Source organism: Dipodomys merriami, unplaced genomic scaffold (assembly GCF_024711535.1).
Source record: "Dipodomys merriami isolate MVZ:Mamm:240054 unplaced genomic scaffold, mDipMer1.0.p SCAF_94, whole genome shotgun sequence".
NCBI lineage: Eukaryota > Metazoa > Chordata > Mammalia > Rodentia > Heteromyidae > Dipodomys > Dipodomys merriami.
The window spans coordinates 3,782,039-3,805,834 of NW_027206557.1; the positions used below are offsets into that span (position 1 = coordinate 3,782,039).

The 23,796-nt window shown below is 44.6% G+C and overlaps 1 protein-coding gene across 1 annotated transcript in view; it reads right to left on the reverse strand.

Moving 5' to 3' along the window:
• Window positions 1-23,054, reverse strand: part of Avl9 (AVL9 cell migration associated) — a 40,035-nt gene extending 16,981 nt beyond the window's left edge. The window contains exons 1-10 of the mRNA XM_070014213.1: window positions 22,737-23,054; window positions 11,382-11,502; window positions 9,338-9,423; window positions 7,359-7,430; window positions 6,138-6,227; window positions 4,859-4,925; window positions 4,322-4,362; window positions 3,190-3,228; window positions 1,445-1,514; window positions 248-762 (exon numbers count right to left, since the gene is read on the reverse strand). Of these exons, the coding sequence (XP_069870314.1) occupies window positions 248-762; window positions 1,445-1,514; window positions 3,190-3,228; window positions 4,322-4,362; window positions 4,859-4,925; window positions 6,138-6,227; window positions 7,359-7,430; window positions 9,338-9,423; window positions 11,382-11,502; window positions 22,737-22,829 (1,194 nt within the window). The 5' untranslated portion in view covers window positions 22,830-23,054. The remainder of the gene's footprint in view (window positions 1-247; window positions 763-1,444; window positions 1,515-3,189; window positions 3,229-4,321; window positions 4,363-4,858; window positions 4,926-6,137; window positions 6,228-7,358; window positions 7,431-9,337; window positions 9,424-11,381; window positions 11,503-22,736) is intronic.
• Window positions 23,055-23,796: the final 742 nt, after the last annotated feature.

Below are 23,796 nucleotides of genomic sequence, written 5' to 3' on the forward strand. Positions count from 1 at the left end.
CCTCACGGCACCTGACAGCACCTTTCGCCTGCATTCCAGGCAAAAGCGGTGCTGCCCCAGACATTTTTGAGAAAAACTACCTGATTTATGTAACTGTAACCCCTCTGCATATCATCATTATAATAACAATAAAAATAAAAATAAGATTCAAAATGATTAAATAAATGACTAAAGCACAAGAAAAAAAAAAAAACACTTTTGAGACCCGATGGCCTTCAGCACTGAGCTACCCAGCCACCCATCCTACCTTTGTGAAGATGGCCAGGGGCATGCCATACTGGTCCTCTTCCAACCCTGAAATGAGTCCTGGCATCAGGACCACTTGGCCAGTGTGGGCCTGCGGCTGGACAGTAATCGGGGGGCTGTCTGAGGGCACCGAGTCTTTAGGAAGCGAGTCTGTGAGGTCGGGCTCTACTGGCCCCCTTTCTTTCAAGTCCTCTAGGACGCTGGGATCTAGCGTCTCCCAGTCACTTTCTGAAGATTCTGGAGACAGGCGGGAGGGGGGCTTCAAGTACTGCTGGGCACTGGATCCTTCATGTCCCTTGTCATCTACTGGGAACACAGGCTTTTCAGAGGTGAGAGCTGCATCTCCTCTGTGGCTGCTGCTCACCTCCATCTTCACATTAGCACTGGAAGTTTCAGAAGCAGGCTCAGAGAGGGAGTCGTCCACTGGAGTCCTGCTCTCCTGCAGTCCTGCCTCTTCTGACACGCTCTTCCGGGGTCTATACTGAGAGCAGTCACCAAGTCCATGCTCAATCATGCCTAGAACACGCAGGGGTGGAGATCCACATGGTTTATAACAGATAACACGTAGGATTAGAGATGTGTTTACAACAGGAAAGACTAGAACTGTGCAGTTTCATGCAGCAGAATGCTCCTACATTTAAAGGTTTTGAAGGCTGTACCTGTGCCAGGCACTGCACAATCCTGGAATCCCAGCTACTCAGAGGCTGAGTTCTGGGGAATGCAGTTTAGGAAACTCGATCTCAACAACAGTTGAGCATGGTAGTGTGCACCTGTTACTCAAGCTTTGGGGAAGCATGGTGTTGGAACTGTGTGCACTGTGTGTGCGCCTGTCACCCCAGCCTCCTGGAGAGGCACAAGAGGGAAGACTGCAGTCCAGGCACTAGGCAAGCCCCTGATTTAAAAATAACCAATGCCAACAGAAGCTGGAGGCAGCAAGGCTCAAGGTAATGTGGGTCTGCCTAGTTCAAGGCCCAGTACTGCCAATAAGACCAAGAAAACAAAAAGTTATTACTGTACTCATTTATAAAAAGAAAAAAAAACCTTAAAGAAATGAAGGAAAACTCAGACAAAAAAGAAAACCTATTCCCAAAGGAAAATGTCACGTAAAAATACAAAGGCTAACCCTAACACATCTTTTGATTGTTCTTATTACAGCCAAGCGTAATGAAGAGTAGATGGGAAACCACAGTCCTCTTACCTGGGAAGAGGGATAACACAGTCATCAGCGCCCCCACCAACTTGTTCACTGGAGAAATATAAAAAAGAACCTGAAATGGAGTCAACCGAAATTAATTAGAAAATCCATGAAGCCTGAATGCTACTAAAAGGGGGAGGGGTGGAGCTCTCTGCAGAAGGATCATAGCTAACCGGTGTACAAGCACTGACAGAAAACACTTGATACTAAAATGACCATGGAAGTGTTTGGCATAGGGCATTTACTCAGTGTGTTAGATTTACCCCTTATCCCTCGCACCCATGAGGTGGGACACCACCTGAACCAATCCACCAAACTGCGAATTATTACCAGCTGTCCACGTAACTATGAGCCTTCCAACATGCCCAAGGAGCCCACCACCTGAGTAACATTCTTTTTAAAATGTTTAATATGAAACAACTCTAATCCAAATCTGGATTCTTTTTTTTTTTTTTTGTCAGTCATGGGGCTTGAACTCTGGGCCTGGGCGCTGTTCCTCAGCTCTTCAGCTCAAGGTGAGCGCTCTACCATTTGAGCTACAGCGCCACTTCCGGTTTTCTGGTGGTTTATTGGAGATAGGAGTCTCACAGTCTCTCCTGCCCGGGCTGGCTTTGAACTGCGATCCTCAGATCTCAGCCTCCTGAGTAGCTAGGATTACAGGCGTGAGCCACCAGCGCCCGGCTGGATTCTTTAAAGAGCCCCAGTGTCACAGAGTACAAAATAAAGCAAGTGCACAGTGACAGAGCTTTCTGACCCTGGAGGACCGGCAATGCTGGGATACTGCAGGGGACTGCTGAGCTTGAACAGAGCATGGAGAACCGTAACCTCATCTGTGGCTCAGCTTCCTATAGCACAGAGTGCATCCAGCTCTTCCCCAGTCTCTGCAGCTGAGATTTTTACAGAATATAACTAACTCTGGAAGACATGCCTGCTTACAAGGTCTGAGAAATGCATGCAAAGACTCAGGGGCAAGGCAGACCAGGAAACCAGTGCAGGCAGGGCTAGACCCACAGCCTGACAAGCCAAACCAACTGGAATGAAGAATTCACATCTAGTGTTTTCCCACCAGTTGGGACTGAGAAGCAAGAAGCAGATTAGTTCCTGTGCTACCAGGGAAATGGGGCCCCAGAGAAAGTTGGATGGGGTACTGCACAGGAGAGAGGGGAAATCCAGGTGCTTAGTGACTAACTCACCATGACCATTGAGTCGGCCAAGCCTGAAGTCTGCATGGGCCAGGCACTTGCTTTAAAGTCAAGTTAGCTTAACCTTGGAGCTCTGTTACCTATATCCAAAACGATCCTGATGATGGAGTGAATATGTGTCCAACATTCAAACGTGGACAGCAGTAGCACTCAGAACACATACTCCAGGTCACTAGTTTCATAAGCAAAAAATACCTAAATATTTTATCATTAATTTCTATAAAAATGTTAATAAAAGGTAAACACTATAGCAGCCTTCCATTCACCTCTTTATTTTTTATTTATGTATTTATTTTGGTCAGTCGTGAGGCTTGAACTCAGGGCCTGGGCACTGTCCCTTAGCTCTTTCACTCAAGGTTAGTGCTCTACCATTTTGAGCCATAACACCACTTCCAGTTTTCTGGTAGTTAGCTGGAGATGACAGTCTCATAGACATTCCTGCCCAGGCTAGCTTTGAACCACAATCCTCAGATCTTAGCTTCCTGAGTAGCTAGGAATATAGATGTGAGCCACCAGCACCCAGCTCTTCATCCTTTTGTATCATACCTTTTTCTCAAGAAGAATTAGTTTAAACAGGATTAAGACCTGAAGAAAGAACAATGTATTAAAATTAGACATTGTAGTCCTGTGTCCCCCTTCTTAAATTCAGCCATGTGCCATCTAACTGAACTAATTGGAGTAAATTAAAACCGTATGATACATTATGGATTTATACCAAGAAATTAATAATAATTGTGCCTCCTTAAAAATGTAAGAATCATGCAAATCTTGAAGCAAATTATCTTTGGTGGAAGGCATGGAGGAAATTTTGCCTGAAATTTTTGCAAGTACCTTAAAGGGCAAGGGTGCAGGGCATTGAACCTCAGGTTTTTGATACACATTTGGGGAATGAACACATGTCCCAGACAACATCTGCTTCAATAACCAAGATCATAATCCCCATAGCCAAAAACAGAATACAAGATTGGAAAGGTAAAGGACAGCTATTTTGCCAGAAAATGTTCCATTCTCAGAGCAATATTCAGCAAATCAAAACACGTTCTTCCCCACTTTGATCTAAGCATAGCTGAAATTTCAGACAATAGAAAAACACAAATCTACCCTGCTAGAATAGACAGTTTTGTAGTCTTTAAAAAATGTCTATGATACAAACATTCCTGACAGTTTCAACTTTGTATGATGCTAAGGCCAAGCACCAGTCCTCAAAGATCTAAAATAGTTATGCATGAAGCTGAATCTTATATAGCACATTGCATCTGTCAATAAAAGAAATGCAGTAAGAATGGTGTCTCAGATGAATGCAGTGACTCATGTCTGTAAACACCCAACAGCAGAGAACCAGAGGATCAAGGTTTCAGGGCAGTCCCAAGCAAAAAGTTAGCAAAATCCTATCTCAAAAGCAGCTGGGCATGGTGGTATGCACCCGTCACCTCCGCTCCTCTGCTATATGGGAAGCACAAAGAGGGGACTGCTGTCTGAGCCAGCCTGGATAAAAAGTGAGCTCCAATATGAAAAATAACACCAGCAAAAAGGGCTGGAGGTGTGGCTCAAGCAGGGAAGTGTTTGCCTACTGAGTATAAAACCCTTTTTTGAGAAACTCCAGTAGTAGCAAACACATGCCCAAACAATACCAAAGACATAGCATTTAGCACACCATAAATTAAAGAAGGAATCCTACCTTGTGTCGAAAATGAAGGACCAGATCTCGAGGGGACAGACCTGTAACAGTAATGCAAAGCTAATCTGTGACTGAATTCTACAGTTTTTATGGAAAGTTAGTTAGAAAGTGAGGGTTAACAAAGCAAGTGGGAGCACACGAATATTCAAATATTTGTCAAAATACACACTTGCTCAGAAGCAGAGCTGTCCAACAGGACTCTGGGTCTGGGGGTGGGGGAGGGGAGGGAGTTTGAAACCAGCAGCTGAGCCGAGTATGGAGATGGAGCCCTAGACATATGGTGGGGGTGACTGACTGACAAAGTGACTTCATCTATTTAATTTTATAAGTGCATGTGTACATAGAAAAGCTGTGAACTCTGCCATGAGTGCAAACACTGGCTAAGAAGCTGGCTGAAGCAGCAGCAGCAGCTAACACTGAAAAACCGTGACTGTACACAGAGGACATGCAAATATCAAAATTTTTATGTGCCCTATGACATACCCACCAACAGGGCCGGCCCCATGTGCATTAGGAGGACGTGTAGAAGGGACTTACCAAGATATACTTGGGATCCTTCCAGCGAGGTCCCGCCCAAGGAGCTGTTCATGTGTTCATAGAGCTCCTAGGGGACACAGTTGTCAGAGCTCACCATCACCCCCAGGCACATGGTTATCAGAGCTTAAGGTCCCCCCAGACATAGGATTGCCGGAAAAAGTTGGGCAGCTTATTCTGACAGATACTAAGTTTAGAAACAATCAAGATATCTCCAGAACCCTGCCAGTTTCTATCACTAGGTCTCTTCCATACAGAGCCACTGCGAAAGAGAGCTGGACACCAACTGTGGATGTTACTATGTCCTTCTTTCTCCTCTTTCCTTCTCCTTGCTCTTTCCTCATTGTACAGCGTGAGTCACCACATGGGAATAGGAAGTTCAGAGTAAGTCCCTCTGCCTCCCTACCCAATTACTATCTCACTCTCCCTGGTGTCCAGGAGACCTGTATCTGTGCCTGCATGAACCTTGAGAAAGGCATTATCCATCTTCAATTAAACATTGGACCTAGGGGCCACAGCCTGATTTATGAATGTACTGTGGTGTTTATTGATAAGCAAACTTACAAAAGCTATGCCATAGCAAACTGACCTTTATCCATTTAGAAAAACATCTATGCAGTTACTTACAGTCATTATTCTTTTTGGTGAGATATCGTATGTACTATGAAGAGATCCCTGATCCTTCAATGTTTTATTGTGGATGGAACGTGCTTTTTTTTTTTTTTTTTGGGTTGGGTCGTGGTGCCTGAACTCTGGGCCTGGGCGCTGTCCCTCAGCTCTTCAGCTCAAAGCTAGCCCTCTACCACTTGAGCCACAGTGTCACTTCCGGCTTTTTTCCTTTTGCTTATGTGGTACTGAGGAATCGAACCCAGGGCCTCAGGTATGCAAGGCAAGCGCTCTACCACTGAGCCACCTTCCTAGCCCCCTGGAACATCTTTCTTTTTTTTTTTTTTTTTTTTATTTTATTTTATCCCCCTACCATCCCCTCCCTCCCTCCCTTCCCCAAGGTTCTTTTTTTTTTTTTTTTTTTTTGATTGTGATTAAGTGATTACTTAATTTCCGGGAATTCACAGTATTGTGGAATAATGATGCTCATTTAAAGTCACAAGTTCATTCTAACTTTCCTGGAGCAAATTGTCTATCACAGTCTGTAATATATAACGGTGTGGAACATCTTTCTTAAGCTAATAAATGACAGTGCTTCATAGACTACTGACAAGATTGACTTGCTCTGTGACCCTGCCTTCAGATGGACACGTTTTCAGAGAGATAGAAAGTTTACCTTTAGGATGGAAATCTGGGAAAAATCCTTTTCTTCAAAATAGGCATGTGTAATGAGTTGAAGTTTTGCTTGGAGTAAGCCATAGAGAGGCTTAAAGAAAAGAGAAAGGTGCTGTAAGGTTGATGGGAGTAAATAACCACAAAGAAGCCTCCTCACTTTATTCTGAGAAAATTATACCTGACTCTATCTCCAGCCCACCTGCTCATGGAGCTGAATGTGTGCACAACCAGACAGTGCTGCCCTTACAGCTGAGGCACTGCAGGGCACAGGGCACACAGCTCGCACACATACACAGCTCTCAGCACCTGATTTCAATTATCCTCATTCATGCATCTACCTGAATCATATAACTGAATGCTCACAATGAAGTGAAGTTCACTTTCTTTTCCTGTTCTCTGTGGAGCCTCAAAACAACTAGTCTGTGTCCGGTACCATGAGGTTTTTTTTAGTATACTTGAACAAAGCTATTCCCTTAGTATCAAATCAATTCCACTTAGTACCCTTTTCTACGATTCGCATCATTTCTTTTAGCCTTCTTTTTTAATGTTTTCTCATGTGTATGTCTTTTATAGGATGCAAAGATCACTGAAAAATTGTATTCATTACTGATTCTCATTACTCATTATTCATTACTCATTACTCATCCAAAGACAGAAACAAAACAAAAATGACTGAGTGAAATCTATCAGCTCCCTCATTTTGGTCAAGTGTCAATTTCCTCCCCAACAGCTCCTCAAACCCCTTACTCTCCTCCCCGCCTCTCATGTCTTCCGTTGAGGAACAAATGAGAGCACAAGTGTGGGAACACAAAGGAAGCAAAAAGGCAAGCACACAAGTAGTAAGCCCTGACTAATTTCAGCAAGTGGCTCTCATAAATCCCTTCTAGCCGGGTGCCAGTGGCTCACCGTTGTAATCCTAGCTACTCAGGAGGCTGAGATCTGAGGATCACAGTTCAAAGCCAGCCCAGGCAGAAAAGTCCATAAGACTCTTATCTCCAATAAACCACCAGAAAACCCGAAGTGGTGCTGTGGCTCAAGTGGTACAGCACTAGCCTTGAGCTGAAGAGCTGAAAGACAGCGTCCAGGCCCAGAGTTGAAGCCACATAACTGACCAAAAATAAATAAATAAAATAAATAAATCCCTTCTATGCTCATGCCTCATCCTCAATGAGACTCTACCATGAATGTCAACACATCTGCACACAAGTTATGAGCCTCTTACCAGCTTGCTTAAAACACACACACTTTTCTGAACGGTCTCTCTGGTGATGTCGGCTTGCCTTACTTTCAATGCCTATTATGAAAAATAGTCATTATCAGAAGTATTCCACAGCACTATTCACAAAGTATTTCCAACAGGAAAACAATAAATAAATAGAAGCAATTTCTTGCATCCAGTTAAATACGTAAGTTTGCTTATAGAGAAAGTCAAAACACTTATTGAATGCTATGACCATGCTTGTGGCTGCAATTTTCAGAACCTACTCTGGTTCTGGGAGCTACCCAATGCAGGAATAGTATTTTACTTAAATCCTACTGAGTTTAATCAATCTATGGAATTTTCTATTGGTCCAGGTGCTAAAGGCCTGGTCACCAGCCTATGGAACTACTGGAAGGTAATGGAACCTTTAGGAGGTAGGGCCTAGAGTGAGGAAGTGAGGTCAGTGGAGGATCTGAAGTATGGTCAGCAGGGATGTGACCTACCAGGCAAAAGTGATGCCAGTGGGGATAGGAAATGAGGTCAGTGGACCTGGTCCCTTACAGGAGCTCTTGGAACTGTGTCCCTTCCCACCCATCTCTCTGCTTCTTGGCCCTCATTAGGTGGGCAGCTCCACATGCTCTGCTTCAACACAATGGGGCCAAGTGATTATGGGCTACAACCTCTGAAATCACTGAACCAAATAAACCTTTCCTTCTTTTTTTTTTTTTTTTTTGGGGGGGGGGGTCCAATCGTGGGGCTTGAACTCTGGGCCTGGGCGCTGTCCCTCAGCTCTTCAGCTCAAGGCTAGCGCTCTACCACTTGAGCCACAGCGCCACTTCCGGCTTTTTTCTTTTTGCTTCTGTGGTGCTGAGGAATCGAACCCAGGGCTTCAGGCATGTAAGGCAAGCGCTCTACCACTGAGCCACCTTCCCAGCCCAACCTTTCCTTCTTATACACTGATTATCTCAGTATTCTGTTACAGTAATGGAAAGCTAACAATAGCATCAAACACTAGAAACAGAAAATTTAAAGAACTATGAAACTTAACTATAATACTTGAGAGAAAAATGGATAATCTGGTATCATGATCTGACAATGGTGTATACAAAATATACAACAGCATAATTGTAACCACCTTTGCCAGTTTATAAAGACACTGGTAATAGGGGCTGGGAAGGTGGCTCAGTGGTAGAGCGCTTGCCTTGCATGCATGAGGCCCTGGGTTCGATTCCTCAGCACCACATAAGCAAAAAGAAAAAAGCCGGAAGTGGTGCTGTGGCTCAAGTGGTAGAGCGCTAGCCTTGAGCTGAAGAGCTTAGGGACAGTGCCCAGGCCCAGAGTTTAGGCCCCACGACCGGACCCCCCCCCCAAAAAAAAAGACACTGGTAATAAATTGGTACTATTGGAGTAATAGTTTTATAAAGTGTTTATAAAGTCTAAGCATCTGGGAGGAGGACTGAAGTATGCTACACACATACACCCATATCCACCCGAAAACAGTATACTGAAACCCACTAAATTCTGTCTGAAAAGGAGAGCAGGAGAGGGATTGTGGGAATGTAATCGAGGAGGATTGTAGGAATAGAGGGTGAATTTGTTCCACATTTACTCAGCACAGTGAGACTCCCTTGTACTGTTAATGTGTGCTGACACACCAATAAAAAACAACCCTGAGCTGGGTGCTGGTTGGTGGCTCATGCCTGTAATCCTAGCAACTCAGGAGGCTGAGATCTGAGGATCACAGTTCAAAGCAGCCAGGGCAGCAAAGTCCATGAGACTCTTATCTCCAATAAACCACAAGAAAACCAGAAGTGGTGCTGTGGCTCAAGTAGTTGAGCCTTGAGCTGAAGAGCTCAGGAATAGCACCCAGGTTCAGAGTTTAAGCCCCATGACCACCAACAACAACAACAAAAAACAACCCTGAAACATCCAGGTATCACATGGAAGATAAAGTCTGTGTTCAGCATCTGTTCTGTTGCTGCTGACCACAACCACTGTACCTTGGCTTCAATTTGTCGATAGCAGGAGACGCCGTACACTGTGGTTCCACTTCCATTTCTGGGTGGCAAGTGAAAGAACACAGTATCTAAAAGACACATGGGAAGTAAAAGTCCTAAGGTGGGTTACCTTATTTGTAAACACAAATCTTCAAAATGCAGTCACTAACACAAAGTGGTGAGACAGCAGGAACCCATGTCATACTTATTTCAACCTCATGACTCTGCCTTCCCAGAATTCCACACAGTGCCTTGAGAGTATACTCTTCACAAAATGCTCTGTAGAGAGACTGCTCTAGATTAAAAGCAAGAAGAGAGCTGGGCACTACTGGCTCATATCTGTAATCCTAGTTACTAAGGAGCTGAAATCTGAGGACTGTGGTACAAAGCCAGCTTAGGCAGAAAAGTCCATGAGACTCTTTTTTAAAAAAAAATTTTTTTTGGGGGGTCCGGTCATGGGGCCTGAACTCTGGGCCTGGGCGCTGTCTCTCAGCAATTCAGGTCAAGGCTAGTGCTCTACCACTTGAGCCACAGCGCCACTTCTGGCTTTTTTTTTTCCTGGTTATGTGGTGCTGAGGAATTGAACCCAGGGCCTCATGCATGCAAGGCGAGTGCTCTACCACTGAGCCACCTTCCCAGCCCCCATGAGACTCTTATCTCCAATTAATCACCAAAAAGCTAGAAGTGCTGTGACTCAAGTGGTAGAGCACTAGCCTTGAGCAAAAAAGCCCAGGGAGGGTTGGGAAGGTGGCTCAGTGGTAGAGCGCTTGCCTTGCATGCCTGAGGCCCTAGATTCAATTCCTCAGTACCACATAAGCAAAAAAAGAAAAAGCCGGAAGTGACGCTGTGGCTCAAGTGGTAGAGCACTAGCCTTGAGCTGAAAAGCTGAGGGACAGCGTCCAGGCTCAGAGTTCAGGCCCCACGACCGGACTCCCCCCCCCCCCAAAAAAAAAAGCCCAGGGACAGTGCCCAGGACCTGAGTTCAAGCCCAGAATAAATTAACAAAGAAACACAAGAAACAAATAATAAAAACCAATGGCAAAGTGTGAATCTTGAGTTGATCCAAGAAATTTTGGGGGCAACTGGGGAAATCTGAACAAAGATGGGATGTGAGACAGTACTGTAGAATTACTGTCAAATCATTTAGCCATGATGATGAAATTGGATGTTATGCTGAGGAGTGACCTTATTCTTAGATTATGTAGAATTAAGAATTTAGAGGTCAAGTGTCTGTTGCTGTTTGCAATTGACTTTAAAATAGAAAATATAGAACTGTATAGATGGCCTGGGGGCATAGCTCAAGTGGTAGAGCTCCTGCCAAGCAAGCAAAAGCCCCCGAGTTCAAACCCCAGTACTACCAAAACAAAAATACAACTGTACATAGAACACAAATATATGATTGTAAAGTATTTCCTATAATCCTAATTCAACTTTTTCATATATTTGAAAAGTTCTACAATAAAAAACTAAAAAGATAAAAGATTTCTGAGATTATAAATCCTGTACATAAATGTACACATTTGATTCATTTAATAAGGAAATGATTAAATACTTTATCAGGAAAACAAGTAATCAAACCAAGCTTAATCTGGTATTTTGGGTGAGCCTCCAACGCCATGGTAAAATTGTGTCTTTCATTTCTAGGGTGGTGGGAGACTGGGTACTGAGCTTACCTTTGCTCTCCATGCAAGCATACAACCTAGTGGGCAGGTCACTGGGGCAGCAACGGTGACAGCAGACCCTGGCTGTTCCCAGGTAGGACGTGAAGAGTGAACCTAACACTGGAGCTTCAAGCATGTGTGGCTGGTGCATGTAACCCATGGAAAGAAGCCCCATGTATGCTGGCTAGTCACTTGCCTTGCCAAGGATCAACAGCATGGTCCCTGTAAGCCTGGTGGGTTCTGTAGTATATGACGAGTTATCTCCAAACAATACATATAGATTTCCTAAGTCATCTAAGCCCAAAGATTTTCATTTACCTTAGTTTTTAAAGTCTTTGAGATGTCTTGGAGCCTACTCATTGCTCAAGTGTGGCTGCATCACATACCTTCCTGGTAGTTGTGCGCACCGTCAGGTAGGGCAAGAAAAGGCAGGTACTTCCATTCTTCAGGTAGAGAGTGACTGTCATGCTCACCTCCTGGAACCAGGGGTGGGTAGGAGAACTCAACCTAAAATGGTAATAGATGGCAATCTGGTGACTGGTCAAAGGATGCATTTTATCCAGAGAGGCACCAATGTTTTTGACCCCCAGTGACTGCAGTGGGGAAAAGCCACACATCTGTCAGTGTGTTTGGATTATCTGTAAACTCATGCACAGAAGAGGAAAAGGTATAAAAGAAAAAAATTTGCTGGGCTTCCCACTTTTTTGGTTTAGTGTCTCTAATTAGAATTCAAATGCTGATGTTCATAAAATTATTTTAAACAGAAGTTATGTGAAAGTACTACATATACTCCAAGAATTCTATGAGTAAAGTTAAGGCTATTCTAGGCTGACTTGAGCCCACAGTGTTTAAAACATGGTTTCTTCAGGAAAATGTGGTCAGAATTTCAAACAGCCAATGTTTGGAACACAACCCATTCACGCTGTAGTCTGCCTAGTACTGTGTGGGCAGTGGCCTAGGATTCTTGTCTTTTGGTAGAGGTGCCAATTGTCAAAGTTCCCAAATTAGCAAATCAAGTTCAAAGTAGGTACAGAAACATCTATGTGTGTGTGTATATATATATATATATATATATATATACACACACACACACACAACCATTTTAATGCCTGCTTAGCATTACTTCCTTGTTTAGCCTATTAAAAATAAATTTTAATAAATTATCAGTATTATTCAGATGTATAATGAAAAGTCATACGTTTAGGCTTTGTGCCTGGTTCCTAAGATGAGACCCCTATGTCCTTAGGCATTTCCTGGGTGCCGTTCATTAATTAGATTAATTAAAGCAACTAAGTAATTATGGTCACTAAGGTACCTCCTGGAAGGGCCCCTAGGCAGCTTCAGGGTAGGACTGGTCACCAGAAAGACCACACCCTGATTAGAAAACCAGCTTTTAGGCCCATGCCTGGATCTCTGGGGGCAGAAAGGGACTAGAGATTGTGGTCATCAATGATTGTGACTATGTAATCTTTAAATCTCTTTAAAATGGGGTTTAGGAAGTTCCCAAGTTGTCCAGACCCCAAGGTGGTGGTGTGGGCAGGCCTGTGCTCTTCTTTTTTTTTTTGTCAGTCGTGGGGCCTGAACTCTGGGCCTGAGCTCTGTCCCTCAGCTCTTCAGCTCAAGGCTAGCACTCTTAACACTTGAGCCACAGCGCTGCTTCCAGCTTTTTCTGCTTATGTGGTATTGAGGAATTGAACCCAGGGCCTCATGTATGCAAGGCAAACACTCTACCACTGAGCCACCTTCCCAGCCCGTGTACTCTTCTTCATACCATGCCCTATGTACATCTTCACCTGCCACCCCAAGTTGAAGGTCATGGGAACCCTGAATTTGTAGCTAAGTCTGTCAGGAGTCGGGGGGGGGGGTGGAAGGAGGGGGAAGAGCAGAGGGCCCTGGGACAAGTAGCTGGCAGCTAAAGTGAGGACAGGCTAGGAACTGGGTACTTAAATCTATTGAGTTTAAAGCCAACTTTGTATAGGCAATGTCAGAATGGATCTGAATTGTTAGAATCAAAGATCTAACATGGGGAGGACCAGATTGATGGCATTTGAAAGTATTAAATGGTACATTTTTCATATTTTGAATATCAGCCACTCTATGTTTCTATAGATCAAACAATGGCATAGAAACAAGAGGAATGCTCAGAAAATTACTTGAGATTCTTAGTAAACAAACTTGGTTGAAACAGAAGGCAATTTCAACAACAATGCAAATTAAGCTAACCAGAAAGTGAAGGTAGGTATGGTATGGTGGGCTGCCTTAAAGCACACCCCCAGGGGAAATCATGGCCACTGCAGCTTGCACAGGTCTATACAGCTGGAATTGCCACAGAGGCATCTGTGAGAATGTGGACAAAACTAACAAGGTGTCTAGAGAGCAACAGCATTTCTGGTGCCAATCCTGGGACTTGAACTCAGGGCCTGGGTGCTGACCCTGAGCTTTTTTGCTCAAGGAAGCACAATACCACTTGAGCCATAGCTCTATTTCTAGCTTTTTGTTGGCTAATCAGAGATTAAGAGTCTCATAGACTTTGCTGCCCAGGTTGGCTTTGAATATGATTCCCAGATCTCGGCCTCCTGAGTAGCTAGGATTACAGGTGTAGCCACCAGTGTCCAGCTGAGACTAAGAACCTTTATACTAATTAGTATCCAATCTGGAGTGTGTGTGGGGGGGTGGGGGGGTGGTACTAAAGATGCTCTTCCATTTAAATCAAGTTAAATTTGGAAAATTGAAAGATGGCAGCTGGCAGGATATTGTGTCAGGTCTTAAATGTCCTTCACAGGATAATGTTGATGCAAGTTTTAAGTGCCTCTCTATTAAATAACCAATACTCATGTGACCCAATCTACCTCAATTACAATTACTTTACATGCTTATGTGCTAACAGAGAGAGAAGAGGGAAAGAACAAGGCTTGACTTCCAGTAAGTGAAAGCTGAACAGGGATGCTCTAATCACAAGGAATAAAGGGCAGTTTTTTCTAAATGTGGAATAAGCTGTATAAGAAAGCATGACCTGTTTGTCCAGAAGCAGTAGAAATTACTATATCACCTTCTTTGTTCATTCCTAAGACAAGTCAGATTCTACTGCTGTGTCCTCAGGAGGGAAGACTAAGGAAAACACACTAGAAAAGTACAAAAACAAAACCCAGTGCCCTAGGATAAGCTCTGAGTACTTCAGAAGCACACAGTGTCCACATTCCATCACCTCCACTGCCCTGTCCAGCACTACTGCAAACAGAAAGCACGGTGGTCACTGTTTTCAGAAAAATACTCGCCAGCGGTTCTGGCCCTCCACTCCAGTCTAGGAAACTCAGAGACTGGGTAGCTATCCTTCTTTTCTCAATAATCCTAACATTCAGGCACCAAAGTCGTGGCCAGGTCCCAATGTTTAAAGCTTTGGAGCTCATACGAGTCCCTGGGTTCCATCCTCAGCATTACCAAACTTCCCCCAAAAGGAGAAATCAAGAACACCTTAGAGTTCTGAGGATGTGGCTTACTGGTAGAGTGCTTGCCTAGCATGCATGAAGCCCTGGGTTCAATTCCTCGGTAACACATAAACAGAAAAAGCCCAAAGTGGCACTATGGCTCTACTGGTACAGTGCTAGCCTTGAGCAAAAGAAGCTCAGGGGCAGTGCCCAGGATCTGAGTTTAAAACACAGGGCTGGCAAAAACAAAAACAAACAAAAAAATGAAAGAAAGAAAATCTTATAAGGCAAAGACATAATCTTCATCAAATCTCTTAAAAAGTCAGCATTAAGCACTGTTCACAATAGCTAGGATATGGAAACAACCCAGATGCCCCACCACAGATGAATGGATCCAAAAATTGTGGTATCTATACACAATGGAATATTATGCAGCCATTAGAAATGACAAAATAATGGCATTTGCAGGGAAATGGATGGAGTTAGAAGGAATCATGTTGGGCGAGGTAAGCCAAGAGCAAAGAGACAAATGGTACATGGTCTCCCTGATAAGTGGATGTTAAATCCAAAATGTTAGGTGATACGACAAAATTAACAGGACTTAAGAAACAAAGAACTCCCACTCATCTGGTCGAACCACTACTAAATATCCCCATGCTGCTGATTACAAGTATGGTGTATATATGTACACCATTATATGTTATAGACCGTGATAGACAATTTGCTCCAGGAAAGTTAGAATGAACTTGTGACTTTAAATGAGCATCATTATTCCACAATACTGTTAAATTTGGGAAATTATGTAATCACTTAATCATAATTAAAAAAAAAAGAACCTCAGAGAAGGTAGGGAGGGAAGGGATAGTAGGGGGAAAACAATGGAGGGGGTAACAATGCTCAATAGGAAGTACTCATTACCTTACTCATGTAACTGTAACCCTCTGTATAGTATCTTTACAATAAAAAAAAAAGTCAGCATTATAGTAAGTTGGCTCTATTGCAGAGCTGGCAAAATCACTGCATTTGTCAATCACTGCTGATTTTTGAAATGGCTTGTACTTAACTTCTTAAACCTCCACACTATGGAGTACTGTATAGTTTCAGGAGTGCGCTAAAGGCCCCCCCAAATAAAGTATAGGTTGCAGAGGCAAAAGGAGACTGCTGAGATTTCTCCATTAAAGCTAAGTTTGGTTTTGCAGAGTTACAGAAACAAGAATTTTAGTGTAAAGCATTTGCTTTTATGGGTAGAATGAAATGAATAAAAAGCTGTGGCTGTTACTTTTCTCCTAGGATCAAAGATATACTTTCTATTCCATAGTTCTTCAGAAGGACTATTTGTATTATGAACAGGATGACAGATGACATGCATGTCAACTTGAATGTAGAAATGTATTTTCTGGGTAGTTGCTAGTGTCACTGTGGTGGCACCAGACCACAACAAGAGTGCCCTGAACAAGAACAGGACTCTAGTGCCAGTACCACCACCACCACAGGCAGCTAGGCAGCTGATACCACACTGTGGGGCCTCAAGGCACTCAGTGACCACCATTCCATTTGTAGTTTACTGCAGAGAGAGTTCCATGAAATATGCATGCTTGTGGACATGGACCATGTGCACTAACACACCCCTTGTAGCATGCTTGACATGGACCATGTACTCGCATACATCTCTTACAGAAGTCTTTATGGAATGAAAGCATGCTCCTTTTAAATAGTAAAGTTGAGAAACTCTATTACTATTTATGTCTGTTCATGTTACAAATATACATGATAAGAAACCAAACACCACTGATTACAGGGATTTAGTATTCACTAAAACATCAGGATCTATAAATGTACAGTTCAAAAGAATCAGAAATGCCCTCAGATAGAGTTAGTATACTATGCATTTCAGAGCAACAATTTACAGTAATAGCAGATTTGTATTTAGAGTGCACTTATAACAGCTCCATATATGTTTAACAAGGCTTCACCCACCCACCTGCCTACTATGCCGGGCATGGAACCCAGTGTCTTGCACATGCTAGGCAAATATTCTACCACTGAGCTACATCCCTGACCTTGATTTTTTTTTTTTTTTTTGGTCGGTCGTGGGGCTTGAACTCTGGGCCTGGGCGCTGTCCCTCAGCTCTTCAGCTCAAGGCGAGCGCTCTACCACTTGAGCTACAGCGCCACTTCCGGTTTTCTGGTGGTTTATTGGAGATAGGAGTCTCACGGTTTCTCCTGCCCGGGCTGGCTTTGAACCGCGATCCTCAGATCTCAGCCTCCTGAGTAGCTAGGATTACAGGCGTGAGCCACCAGCGCCCGGCCGATGATTTTTTTTTTTTTAAACAGGGCCTCATAATGTAGCCTAAGCTGGCCTTCAACTTCTGATTCTCCTGCCTCAGCTTCCCAGGCGCTAAGATTATCAAAGTTTGCATAAACCAGGTACCAGTGGCTTGTGCCTGTAAACCTAACTATTCAAGAGGCTGAGAAATGAGGGTCACATTCAAAAGCAGCCTGGGCAGAAAGGTTCTTGAGACTTTTATCTCCAACTAACCAGCCAAAAAGCTGAACTCACTATCCTTGAGTGGAAAAAAGCTTTTGAGAGGGCAAGGCCCTGAATTCTTCTGGAAATGTGCTATACCTGTCAAATAAAGCCTCCCAGATTCCTAGAACCACCAGTGAAGGCCATGGAGTAGACCCAAGTCCAAACAACAATGCTGCAGCCATTTCCATACGAACAAACAAAAGCATACCTTGAGTTATAAAGTTTGTTTTCGACTTAACGACTTGTACTTCTCATTGTTGCAATGGGTCCACCTGTATCCCTATTTAAACGACTTGTTTTTCCCCTTCCCCTCCACAAATTATACCGACATCAAATACAGTGAAAGCAGGGGTTATACTGTGGGGGAGGGACATACAAGGCAACAAAGAAATAATCTTATAAATGCGTTAGAAACAATTGCATGAAAGAAAAAAAAAACATTTGGTGGGGGGCGGGGAGGGCTGGGGGGGCGGGGGGAGGATGGGAAGGGATGGGAAGGGGAAACAAAGGAGGAGGCTACAATGCTTGGTAAGAAATGTACTCATTATCTTGCCCATGTAATTGTAACCCCTCTGTACAGTATTTTCACAATAAAAAAAATAAAAAAAGCATACCTTGAGACAAGGAGCACAACCGTACATGTGCAATGATCACATGGAGCGCAGAGATGCATGTGCAATGAACATGGTGAGCGGAGATGCTTGCACAATGAGAATGGAGAGTGCAGTGATGCACATGCAATAAGCATGAGGGGCATGGAGATGTACATGCAATGAGCATGAGGAGCACAGGGATCCTCGTGCGGTGAGCATGGTGAGCACAGAGATGCACCTGTAATGAGCATGGTGAGTGCAGTGATGCACATGCAATGAACACAACAGACACCCAGACAGAGGTTATTGGGAAATTAGTCTTCTAACAACTTAATTTCCAGAACACTACTAAAAACCAGAAATAGTGATAAAGCCTCTATCAGAAACCCCTGAGGACACACAACAAATTAAGAATATGAAGATCAGATATGCTCTACGAGCATTTTACGGGGACCAGAGACTATAGCCAAAGAAAAGTCATTTTCTAGCTAGCTGGAATTATAAGGGGCCAAAGTATCCCTGACATATGTAAATTCCTTCATTCATTTGGGGGCACTGCAAGGTCAGAGAGTCACGTGATTTCAGAGAAACTCCACCAAAACATGGAAATTTTAAGGAAGGCCATGAGGAAGGATAGAGATGGAGGGAGAAAAAGAGGAGGAACAAGGAAGAAGACTACAATGAAAGGCTAGGAAATGTGATTTTTCTTTCAGGACAAATTTTCTGTAAACCCTGTAGCTAAAAGATTTTTAAAATGTTATTCTCCTTTAGCCTCTAACCCTCTAAAGTTTTGCTCTTTCTTTCCAAGCCCTTCTACTCTACAAGAGTCCTGAGCAACGCCTCTGGAATATTTCATCACTGTCACCACAGGGTTCCCTCAACGGCAGGTGCCCAAACAACCAGCCTTCTGGTGACCATCTGTCACTAATTCTGAATAGAGCAAGGCTCCCGTAGAGCCACAGAGCCATGTTATACGCACACAAACCAACCTCCCCAACCTCAGCCCAGCCCTGAACCTGCACCACAGGTTCTGCTAGCCATTGAAGACTTTCTGGCGAGCATCTACACAGGGTACTGCTGCAGCTCCCCATAACAGCTCAATCCTTCTACGACTACAATTAAAACCAAGAGTGATGCACTTACATAAGAATGAAAACCACTACTGATGCATACAAAGCAATGAACTCTACTAAAAATCAAGTACTACTTTTTTTTTTTTAATGAGATCACTTGGGAAGTAATTGTTCCCTATTGATTTGAATGTTTAAAAAAGTTCTAACCTATCTATGAGAGAACCAGAGTTTATCTGGTATTTCATTATATAAATTACCAAAAATGTGTGCTGGCCTAACAAATTTTATTTGTATGTGTGAACAAATAAGAGCTACATATGATACAAAACAAGAAAATACTGTATAGAAGGGTACACATAAATTATTTCATGTTAGAGTTTATTTCAGATAAGTTTTCTAGGCAGAGGAGTCTTTTGTCAAATTAAAAAGAATAAGGCTGTGCACCAGTGGCTCACATTTGTAATCCTAGCTACTTGGAAGGCTGAGATCTGGAGGACCAAGGTTTGAAGCCAGAAAAATTGGTGAGACACCATCTTCAAAATAACTAGCAAAAGACCAGGCTGGAGCTATGCCTCAAAAAAGTTGCAAAAGCTAAATATTTCAAAACTTTAAAAAGCCATGGCAATATTTTAAGCCACTGAAAATGTTCTAAATGTTAAATATAGCAATAAAGTAGAAAAATCACTACAACTCAGCTTATTTATCTATAGGATTCATTCCATAAGTTACTCCTACAAATGAGAAAAAAAAATCATTTGATAAAGTTAGTAGATGTTCACTTTAATTTAAATGAGGAAATTTCCCATTTAAAAAACATCTGAAGGCTTCAAAGGGCACCATGATGAGCCTCTCCCTAGTCACCTGGTTCTCCAAGGAACCATTAAGGGGATGACTCCTCCCTCTCGAGCCCCAAAAAGAACAGCGGCCCTGCTTGTAGCCACACCTGAGCAAGCCACTGCCAGAAGGCAGCACTTTTAGACAAAGGTTTTTTTTTTTTTTTTAAATCTCAGTCCACCTGAATCCCAATTATAGTTGAGTGCATGCAGCAGGATCATAGCCAGCCTGGGTAAGAGGAGGGTGGGCTAACAAATTCACACAGACTAAAAGCATCCCAAGGCAGGGCCACAATCCAAGGAACTGGGCATATGCTTAATTCTTTACACCTAGAAGGAAATCTTAACATGAAAAGTGGAGCAGCCAGGGGAATATTACGTAAGCACCGGCTCTGACAAAAATGAACACACTGGCTTTAAAAAAGTGAAGGCTATTAACATTCAAACTCAGGCATGTAACACACTTTCCAAAACACACAATGTACTTGCACTGAACTGTACACAAATGTGCAGAAATGGGGATATGGCTAGAGGCACGAGCACAGGCAGAGTTCAGTCCACAGTCCCACCAAGAAAAAAAAAAAGGAAAAAGAGAAAGGAACTAGTTTCTGATTCCAGCATATATTCATTGAACATCCTGTCAAGCTAGATGAATTACAGGGCTTATACAAATTATGCCCTTACCAAAATCTCACTGTTCCTGATCTACTTAAGGTGTCAATTTCATCTACCACTCAGTGGCTGCTGATGGAGTGGGATGGCTGAGTAACTAGACAGTCAGCTAGGGTTCCTGACAAGGCCACTTACCTAACCTGAACTCTCATTAGACCCCAGAAACCACTCATCTATCCCGCCAACTTCCATTAAAGCAACAACAGGAAACTAGCAAAAGATCCTAAGAAAAGTTAGCTCCAGTAAAATCTTTAATGATTGGCTCTTGCAAAAGCTACAGGATGCATGTCTATCTACAATCACCTTTGTACTCAATGTACATTTTGCCTTTGTCTACCTATGGCATGTTTTTATTTATTTTTTATTTTTTTGGCATGATTTTAAATTGCAGAGCCAGATTTGATTTTTATTTAGGGCTGTGGACCAAACACACCAAGCAAGCTTTCTACCAATGAGTGACTTCCAAGTCTACCCTTAGGTTTCTAGTGCTTCATTTTCTGTTCCACTACAAGACAGGTATGTGATCTTCAAAAGCTGCAGTAACAAATCAAGCCCCCTTAAGCACCTCAAAAGACAGCTCCACTGGGACTCTCAATTGTCACTACACTGGGACAGATCCTTCCCACTCTCTTCCACTCTACTCGTCATCCACATCCATCAAGCACAGACATTGCCATCATATCTATAAGGATCCATTTGCTGGATTACAGCCACAAACAAGGCAGGTCTTTTTTTTTTTTTAAGTGTTTATAGCTTTAAAAATGCTGTTGGAACAATACATTGTATTTCTGTATAGTGAAAGGTTTTGGAAATCTAGATATCAGGGAGGATTACCCAACACCAGGATCTGTTTACTGACAGTTGTGCACATCTAAGTGGTTACGATGACAAATATCTGTTAGATTTTTTTTTAATGAAAAAAATAGCTGTGAATGCTCAGGACACATCTTAGGATGGATAATCCCTAAGATTCATGCCAGATCTAAAAGCTCATAAAGTCTGTCTGGGAGGAGAAAGTGGGAAGAAAGTAAAGGTATCAGGATTTGCCTGAGGTCAGGGTCAAGGCAAGTCTCCTGACTTTCCGTAGTGTTTAGCTTACAAAACTAGTCACTTTCCCCTTGGGACTAAAACCAAAAAGCCAAAGGCTGGGAAAGGCTGTGCCTAGAGCCCCAGGCAGGCGCTACTGTGGCTCCAGTGCTCTTTTCCTCTTACAGCCAGTTTGGTTTTCTACAATCTCTACACAACACTGTGTTTCCTTGCTGGATACCAAGGCCATACCACCCACTAGTAAGTAGAAAGCACAATAAACTCTGACTTGCAAGTGACAGTAACAACAAAGGGACAAAATGCATTCCCTACAGCTGAGTGGCGGCTTCAATTTCACCTTTCTTTGTGTGTGTGGGGGGGAGGAGGAGTTGTTAGAACGGGAGCTTGAACTCTCAGCTTGGGCACTGCCCCTTAGTTTTTTCCCAGTTGAATTTTCCTGCTAGAGCTGGCTTTGAAAGGGGATCCTTAGATCTCAGCCTCCCGAGCAGCTAGGATTACATAAGTGAGCCACTGGCACCTGGCTCACTTCCAACTTTCTTTACCCTACAGAGTTGACAATGTGGGCAATGGTGGCAATCAATGCAGCTCAGACTCCAGGACTGTTTGTAGTGCTGACCATATCAAGGTTCAATCACTTTACACACACACACACCATGAGTCACTTTACAACAGGTTCAAACACGGGGGCTTTTCAAGTACTCTAAACTTTTTACTACCACATGGGAATAAGGCTACTGCTTCCTGAGGAATAAGGAATATCTGAAACTTCAGTCTTCAAAATGCCTAGAATAAACATCTCTTCATTCCTTTCAAGCTTCTGTGTCACCATCCTCTAAGGGACTGCACTTTTGCCAATAAGTCTTCTAAAGGTTACATTTTTCTCCAGAACACAAGAAACCAAATGCAAGGTTGCCTGGCAGTGGCGATTAGGATTTTCGACACTTTAATAAGACGCACTTCAGTGTTCACTGGCACACTATGACATCATTGCTTCCAGGGTATGCGACTCTCGAACCCCGTTTTCTATTTTGTTCCTGGGCCTTCGGGACCCAGCCTGCAAGTGTTCCACTTCAGATGTCGGATTCGAGAACTGGCGAGAGGACGCAGGGAAAAGTCGACTTGCACATTTTGCTTGCTGTGACCGACCAGGAGAGGCCGACCTTGCCAAACAAAATCAATCGCTCAGGACAAGAGCAAAACGCGAGGCCTGGCCGGGAGGGGGGGAGGGTGCGCGGGGAGGGCGCCCACCCGCCACCCGCGCACCCCGGTTCCCAGGCCTGCAGGAGGTAAACAAAGGAAGCTGCTGCCCACCCAGGGGCTCGCGGGTAAGGAGCTCACCGTGCCCGCCTCCCGAAAACCGGCCCGGAGCTACGTCCCCCGAGACGCCCCGAAAGCGACCACCGGACCCCGACGGGGAGGACGGGGAGCGCGGCCCCCGCTCCCGCCGCCCACCCCCCCGCGCCGGGCGCGCGCTGCAATCCGCGGGAGCGCAGGCAGAGGGCGGGGGCCCCGCGAGCGGAGCCGGCGGCGGCGGAGGCGCCCGGCGGGGGCGCGGACCCCGACCTCACCTGGCAGCCCTTCTTGTGGTGGAAGCCGACCACCACGATGTGCAGGACGGGGCCCCGAAGGGCGCTCTCGCCGCCGTGCCCGGCTTGCTCCATGGGAGGCAGCCGCGGCCCCGCCGACGTTAGCCGCTGAGGCCGGCGGGCTGGACGACCCCACGGTCCTCGGAGGACCGAGAGCGGCGGCCTCCAGCTGTCAGCGACGGCGCCGCATGAGGGCCGCGCGCAGAAGGGCCGCGCCGGGGCCGCGGTGCGCCGAGCGGGTCCGCACCGGCCCTCGGGGGCCGCAGCCGCTCTTCCTTCATCGGCTTCCGCAGCTTCCGGGCTGTCACCTGACTCGCCAGCCGCCCGCGGCGGGACAGGGCGGGGCCGGGAGGGACCTAGCGGGGCGGGGCCTGAGGAGTCCGGGGCGGAGCCAGGGAACTGGAGCCGGGTTAATGAGGGGACTGGGGCGGGGCTAACGACGTGAGCGGGGCGGAGCCTTCAGAGGCCGCTGGAGCCAGTGGCTCGGGGCGGGGTTAGAGAAGGGTAGGCGGGGGATGGGGCGGGGCTCACTGGACTGGACGGGTACTTGGTGGGGCGGGGATTGATAGAGCAGGGGCGGAGCTATGGAGAAGGGCGGGGTTAGGAGGCAAGTAGGGAGGAGGCCAGATGGAGAGGGGCGGGGCTGGTGGGGTGAAGGGTTACCTGCTAACTTCTCTCCAAGTTTGTCACTAGGTCCCTTCCCCCTTATTGTCTATTCTTTCTCCTTGGAACATCAGCTCCTTCCCTTCCTTTTGTAAAACTTGTTTTCTGTTCACTAGTTCCACTCTGGCTTAGAGTCTCTCTCCTGAATCATATTTAGCAGCATAGATGCATGCATGGTCTATGTATCTGTGCACTCAAACTTTTAAGTCAAACAGTATGATTTTAGTCAAACCTTTAGTCTAATAGTATAAAACAAGCCCCTACTTATTCAATGGGAGGGTGGTAGGTGCCTACCACTCATGTGTTGTAGGCATGAAAGGTGATCTTCGTGATTTCTCACAAAGATTCCCGGATACTAAAAAGAACTAGGGTGCAGAAT